This window comes from Takifugu flavidus, chromosome 1 (assembly GCF_003711565.1).
Source record: "Takifugu flavidus isolate HTHZ2018 chromosome 1, ASM371156v2, whole genome shotgun sequence".
Taxonomy (NCBI): Eukaryota; Metazoa; Chordata; class Actinopteri; order Tetraodontiformes; family Tetraodontidae; genus Takifugu; species Takifugu flavidus.
In genome coordinates, this window is record NC_079520.1 from 444,882 (window position 1) to 451,563 (window position 6,682).

At 53.8% G+C, this 6,682-nt stretch overlaps 2 protein-coding genes across 3 annotated transcripts in view; one reads left to right on the forward strand and one right to left on the reverse strand.

Moving 5' to 3' along the window:
* The window catches only part of LOC130527191 (integrin alpha-V-like), a 16,126-nt gene extending 11,404 nt beyond the window's left edge, over positions 1-4,722 (forward strand). The window contains 7 exon segments of the mRNA XM_057035432.1: positions 1-44; positions 201-306; positions 464-622; positions 719-856; positions 1,004-1,117; positions 2,598-2,825; positions 3,309-4,722. The exon segment at positions 1-44 is cut by the window's left edge and continues 37 nt beyond it. Of these exon segments, the coding sequence (XP_056891412.1) occupies positions 1-44; positions 201-306; positions 464-622; positions 719-856; positions 1,004-1,117; positions 2,598-2,825; positions 3,309-3,401 (882 nt within the window). The 3' untranslated portion in view covers positions 3,402-4,722.
* Positions 4,714-6,676, reverse strand: si:dkey-69o16.5 (Alpha-aspartyl dipeptidase-like). 2 transcript variants are annotated; one of them, XM_057035422.1, is made up of 9 exons: positions 6,551-6,676; positions 6,368-6,456; positions 6,202-6,276; positions 6,051-6,130; positions 5,653-5,826; positions 5,247-5,306; positions 5,098-5,180; positions 4,928-5,025; positions 4,714-4,833 (listed from the first exon to the last, which is right to left on the reverse strand). In XM_057035422.1, the coding sequence occupies exons 1-8, from the start codon at positions 6,643-6,645 to the stop codon at positions 4,965-4,967; spliced, it is 717 nt and encodes a 238-aa protein (XP_056891402.1). In that variant the 5' UTR covers positions 6,646-6,676; the 3' UTR covers positions 4,714-4,833; positions 4,928-4,964. The 2 variants fall into 2 exon arrangements, with proteins under 2 accessions (XP_056891402.1, XP_056891394.1); XM_057035414.1 differs by having other exon boundaries at positions 4,714-5,025.
* Between the last annotated feature and the right edge of the window lie 6 nt (positions 6,677-6,682).

Below are 6,682 nucleotides of genomic sequence, written 5' to 3' on the forward strand. Positions count from 1 at the left end.
AGCGTCACTCAGCTGGCCGTCCTCGCCAAGGTGTCCATCAGAGGGTAACTGACACAACGCACAAACACACACAACGCACAAACACACTGTTGATGGAAGTATCAATCTCAGTTACTAATTCAATATCTCTGTATGTGTGTGTGTGTGTGTGTGTGTGTGTGGTGTGTGTGTGTGTGCGCGTGTGTGTGGGTGGCCCCCAGAACATCATCTCCAGGTCAGGTGTTCCTTCCCATTGCTAACTGGAAGACTAAAGAGCCTCCGGTGGTTGGAGACGACATCGGACCACAGATAGTTCACGTCTATGAGGTAACGCCTCGGCAGCTGTGGTCATGTGACTGCTGACAGGAAAGATGGGCGGAGCCACAATAACCGGCCCTTCCAGTCTTTTGTTCGTTTACTCCAGTGAGTAGATCAAAGTGATTGCAGTCCGCTGGACTCAGGGGTCCCATTTTCTTGCTGCCAGCTCCTCAACAACGGGCCCAGTACGTTCAGTAAGGCGGCGCTGGAGGTGGAGTGGCCGCACCAGTTCAGGAACGGCTCGCTGCTCTACATCACCAGCTACGAGACGGAAGGACCCATCAACTGCACCACCGACGTGGAGATCAACCCGCTGCGAGTGTCGGTGGGGAGCAGCAGCGCTCAGCACCTCCTCCAGTCACACACCCAGCACTGACCATGGTGTGTGTCTGTGTGTGGTGTGTGTGTGTGTGGGTGTCAGAACCCATTATCTCCAGCAAAGAACACCAGTGGGGATGTGGTTCCACCCAGAGAGCGAGAGACTGAAGGACGGAACCGAAACCATGTTCGCAAGAGAGACCTGGAGTCCAGAGAGGGACAGAACGACCTGCAGACGCTGGTGAGAAGAGAAGAAGAGACGAGAAGCACCTTCAGACCGGAAATTTGCTTTGATGTTTTCATGCAGGGAAACACACAATGTTGCCAATTACATGTGTGCGTCTGTGTGTGTGCGTGCGTGTGTGTGTGTGTGTGTGTGTGTGAGCAGGACTGCAGCACAGCAGACTGCCTGCGGCTCAGGTGTCAGGTGGGTCGTCTGGAGAGGAGGAAGAACGCCATCGTCTTCATCTACGCCCGCCTGGCTGTGGACAGCTTCCTCAGGGTAACAACCGATGAGAGAGCTTGGTGGTTTGGGTGCCACAGCTCAACAATGTGCACATGGACGTTCTGGGTGGACAGGTGAGGGACAGGTAGTGGACAGGTGAGGGACAGGTAGTGGACAGGTGAGGGACAGATAGTGGACAGGTAGTGGACAGGTGAGGGACAGGTAGTGGACAGGTGAGGGACAGATAGTGGATAGGTGAGGGACAGTATGGACAGGTGAGGGACAGGTAGTGGACAGGTGAGGGACGATAGGATAGGTGAGGGACAGGTAGTGGACAGGTGAGGACAGGTGAGGGACAGGTAGTGGACAGGTAGTGGATAGGTGAGGGACAGGTAGTGGATAGGTGAGGGACAGGTAGTGGATAGGTGAGGGACAGGTAGTGATAGTGAGGGACAGATAGTGGACAGGTGAGGGACAGTAGTGGACAGGTGAGGGACAGGTAGTGGATAGGTGAGGGACAGATAGTGGACAGGTGAGGGACAGGTGAGGGACAGATAGTGGACAGGTGAGGGACAGATAGTGGACAGGTGAGGGACAGGTAGTGGACAGGTGACGCTCCACTGGCCTCAGGGGGGACTGGGTTCTGTTGGTGGTTCTGTCCAGGGTGACCACGCCCACTCAGCAGCTGGGATAGGCTCCACCCCCAACTCCACTGGCAGATAAAGATGGATGGATAATAGGTGGAGGAATGGACAGGTGAGGGACAGAGGTGGACGGGTGAGGGACAGAGGTGGACGGGTGAGGGACAGATAGTGGACTGTGAGGGACAGATATTGGACAGGTGAGGGACAGTTGATGGACTGAGGGACAGATAGTGGACTGTGAGGGACAGATAGTGGACAGGTGAGGGACAGTTGATGGACTGTGAGGGACAGATAGTGGACAGGTGAGGGACAGTTGATGGACAGGTGAGGGACAGATAGTGGACTGTGAGGGACAGATAGTGGACTGTGAGGGACAGATAGTGGACAGGTGAGGGACATTTGATGGACTGTGAGGGACAGATAGTGGACAGGTGAGGGACAGTTGATGGACGGGTGAGGGACAGATAGTGGACTGTGAGGGACAGATAGTGGACTGTGAGGGACAGATAGTGGACAGGTGAGGGACAGTTGATGGACTGTGAGGGACAGATAGTGGACAGGTGAGGGACAGTTGATGGACTGTGAGGGACAGATAGTGGACTGTGAGGGACAGATAGTGGACTGTGAGGGACAGATAGTGGACTGTGAGGGACAGATAGTGGACTGTGAGGGACGATGTGGACAGTGAGGGCAGCGGGACCTGATGTTTGTATCAGCTTCTTCAGCGGATCAGTCAGACGTATCGGTGGTTTATTAACGTGTCCTGATCGGGGATCCGGTGATCGGGGATCCGGTGATCATTTGACCGTGGAGGTGATCACGACGCCGTCCAGTCTCCCCCTTCTCTCATGGTTTTACCCATCATGCAACACTTGTCCGTCTGTTGGTTGCAGACAGAGAACCAGAACCGATCCTATGTGGTCCGATCGGCGGCCTCCTTCAGCGTCATCGAGATGCCGTATAAGAACCTCCCAGCGGAGCTGCCGTCCAACAGCACCGCCGTCAGCCTGTCGGTGGTCTGGGTGGCCGAGCCCCCCGGGCCCATCCCGGCCTGGGTCGTGGCCCTGGCGGTTCTGGCCGGGCTGCTGCTGCTGGCCTTGCTCATCTTCATCATGTACAAGGTACAACCTCCGCCTCCTCCACCCCCCCCCACCTCGCCTCCTCCACCCACCCCCTCCTCCCCCCCACCTCCCACCTTATTCCCCTCCTCCTCCTCCTCCACCTTATTCTCCACCCCCGCCACCTTCCTCCACCTCCCCTCCACCCCCCCACCTCCTCCACTTATTCTCCCCCCCTCCTCCACCCCCACCTACCTCCCACCCCCCACCTCCTCCTCAGCCTCCCCCTCCCCCACCTTATTCTCCACCTCCTCCTCCCCTTATTCTCCACACCCCCCCCCCCTCCTCACTCCACCCCCCCACCTTATTCTCCTCCACCTCCTCCTCCCTATTCTCCACCCCCACCTCCTCCTCCACCCCCCCCCTCCTCCTCCACCTTATTCTCCCCCCCCCCACCTCCTCCACCCCCACTCCTCTCCTCCACCCCCCCCCTCCTCCCCCCTCCACCCCCCACCTCCTCCACTCAGCCTCCTCTTCTCTCCCCAGCTGGGCTTCTTTAAGCGGGTGCGCCCCCCCCAGGAGGACTGCACAGAGAAGGAGCAGCTGCAGCCAGAGGAGAATGGAAACACCGATGCTTAGAGCGCCCCCTGCTGGCTCGGAGTGGTACTGAGAGACTTCTGCCTGAAGAGTCACGAGTACGAATCCCCTCCCACGTTCAAGTTGCACTTTCCCTTTGAACCTTGGATGAGCCCTGGGTACTGTGGGTTGACCAGTCTGTACCAGTTAAACCAGTATGACCAGTTATTGGGAGGCTGGTGGTCACTTCTGCTCTAGCTTCTCTCTTTCAACACTGTATTTGGCTACATGAGCACGTTAGCATATTCAGGTGTAGGATGTAAAATATCTGCTGTAACTGGCAAATATTAGCATAATGTGGTCAACTACCTGGTTAGTTGGAAACCATTTCTTGGTGAGTTATCACTAAAATTATTTTATATGTACTGAACACGTCAGCATTTTGTGCTAATGCTCGCTTGTTTGCCATAGCTTAGCATTGGTTTCATTTATTGCAAGTATTTCTCACTCATTAATGAATCAGAACTATTTAATGTGTTAGCTTTAGCCTCAAGCTGGTAGCATTCATGATCAAAAGGCTAATCTGCATTCCGTTGGTGTTAGCTTCCTTTGGATTTCAGTTGTGACCAACAAAATCTCGATTGTCTGTGCGGCGGTCCGAGTGTGGACGCGAGTTTGTAAATGTATTCAAACAAAACGTTGCTACGGTAGGAATTTACCCATATTGGGTTTTTAAAAGTCACTGCGGGAACTCTTCAGTTAGCTCATGCTTTCATCTTCCACTGGCGTCGTTGCATTAACTTTAATATCCACCGTTGTTTGTCACTACAGCCAAATTAAGGTTGTGGCATGCAAACAATTAGCAGCTGTTTAGCTTAGCGAGCACTGAGGGGTTATTGCTAACTTATTAGGGGCCAGGATAATCAAAATGCAACATGGTTATTTCAAGTGACTTCCTGTTGTTACAATAAATGTTGCTAATTTCTTTGTTTGCATTGTTTACATCTGGTTTTGTAACATATATCATTTATCTGCTGGCCCCGCCCCCCCAGCCCAGACACCACGGTTTCATCAACAGACGATACAGCGTCCATTTGTCATCGTTAGCCTCATTAGCGTGAGGCTAACGTCACTGGTTTAGTTCTACTATCCCGTCTGTCTGAGGACGACGTTTGTTCCCGGGATCATCAGCGTCCACGCTCCTGCGGTCTGTCCTTTGACATTGTCCACCCGTCTCAGTCTTTCTGTCTGTCCATCCTGCTGTCTCCGTCCACCCTTTCATCTGTCTGTCCACACAACCTTTTCTATGTCATTTGCCACCTGATGAGCTGATCTGTAACATTTGGTGAAATGATTCCAGCTTAAATAAATCAGATTTCTTTGACTTGTTTTAATGGTTTATTAATGGTTTGTTAATGGTTTATTAATGGCCTCATTAAGCTGCAGTTTCTGCTGGTACTTGTGATCCAGGAAGGCTCCGCCTCTCTGACCAGCGCTGAAAGAAGAGCGAACTCATCTTCATGTCTGAACACCTCTGGCAACACAGGAAGTTGTTTGTTGCATGTTGGACTGGATCAAAATGAACATACAGGTGAGACACTTCCTGTCCTGCTTCACTCTTATTGGTCACTGGGTGAGCAGGAAGCTGAGGTCACAGCCAGGGTCAAACTCCACCGAGGGTTTCCCTCTGAAACGGCAACCACACGTCACGCTTCCAGAGGTGTGTGTGTGTGTGTTACCGTGCGTGTGTGTGTGTTACCGTGTGAACAGCCTGGCCCCGGTGCTGCCCAGCAGCGTAGCTTTGTTTCCCTCCACCAGCAGCATGGAACCTTCTCTCAGACCCTGAAAACAGACTCCAAACCTTCACACAGGTGTTTCACAGGTCAGAGGTGTTGAGGCGCATCTCACCAGGACGCAAGGAGTGTCGGGTTCTTCGTGGTACTGGGTGATCCTCTGTTCTCGGGTCTCCTGCACAGCAAGATGGAGTGAGTGACCAGCAGGGGGAGCTGCTGTTCTAACACAAACATCACTGCTTCCTGTGATGTCACTTCCTCTCACTTTGTCGGAGAACTAAGAGATGAGCTTTAGTGATCCGAGCTGAGGGTCCTCCTTAAGGCCAAGGCTGGCTTATCTGACACAAACCTGACGGTCCAATCACAGGAGCCACACGTCACTTATCAGTCAGCGGATCAGGAGCGTTTCCTCTTATCTCCCTAATAAAGCTTGATGGGTTCAAAGGTCACTGCAGCCACAATCTGAGTCCAGTCGCCCGTTGGTGGAAAACAGGCTGCAAATGTAAAGATTCTTCTCTCACCCCCATGTGGCGACTGTTGGGGTCGGCGTCCAGGTAGTGGGGGTTGATGTTGAACGGGACGAGGCCGATGGCGGCGAAGGATGGCGGGTAGACGATGGGCATGTCGTTGGTGGTGTTGATGCTGACGGTGGCCACGTTGCTTCCTGCGCTGGAGCCCATGTAGGGGGCGCCGTCCTGGACGCAGGGCAAAAAACGGTGTGTGTGTGCGTGTGCGTGTGCGTGTGAGAGAGTGTCTGAGTGTGTGTGTGTGTGAGAGAGAGTGTGTGCGTGTGAGAGAGTGTGTGTGTGAGAGAGAGAGAGTGTCTGAGTGTGTGCGTGTGAGAGAGTGTGTGTGCGTGCATGTGTGTGTGAGAGAGAGAGAGAGTGTGTGTGCGTGCATGTGTGTGTGAGAGAGAGACCTCCAACACTCTCCTCCTGATCTCTGACACCAGCTTGTTGTCATAGAGACTCTTCAGGAGACGGAACGTGTTTCCTCCTCCTACAAACAGGAAGTAGAATCTGTCAGGATGCAGGTGACCGTCATGTGACACCTCAGTTTCAGTTCCTCACCTATGAAAATGGCTTCAGCCCTGCGGACAGCTTCAACAGGGTCCGGCGCCTCATGGATCCCGTCCACTTCGTACCCTGCAGGGGCCAGAGAGACAGAAGGGGACAGACGAGGTGTTTTCAGGAGCTTCTCTGGTTTAGCCGCTAACCGCTAACAGACGGGACAAACCCAGAGTCCGGAACGCGTCCCTGGCGGTCTTGGTGTAGGCGTCTCTGTCGTGGAGGGCGTACGGAACAAACAGAACCCTTTTCACATCTCTGCAACACAGATGACAGATCAGGTCTGGTGCAGAACCTGGTTCCGTGGCCTCAGACTCACCTGTCACCTGTCTGAGGAACCTTCTGAACTCACCGTCCGAAGAACTCGGCAACGTTCTGCTGGCAGTGCTGCAGGTAGCCGCTGCCATGCAGGGTGGAGTTGGACACCAGCAGAAGCCTCCTCTTCATTTCTGGACCCGCCACCGACTGCCAAGTCCACAGTCCG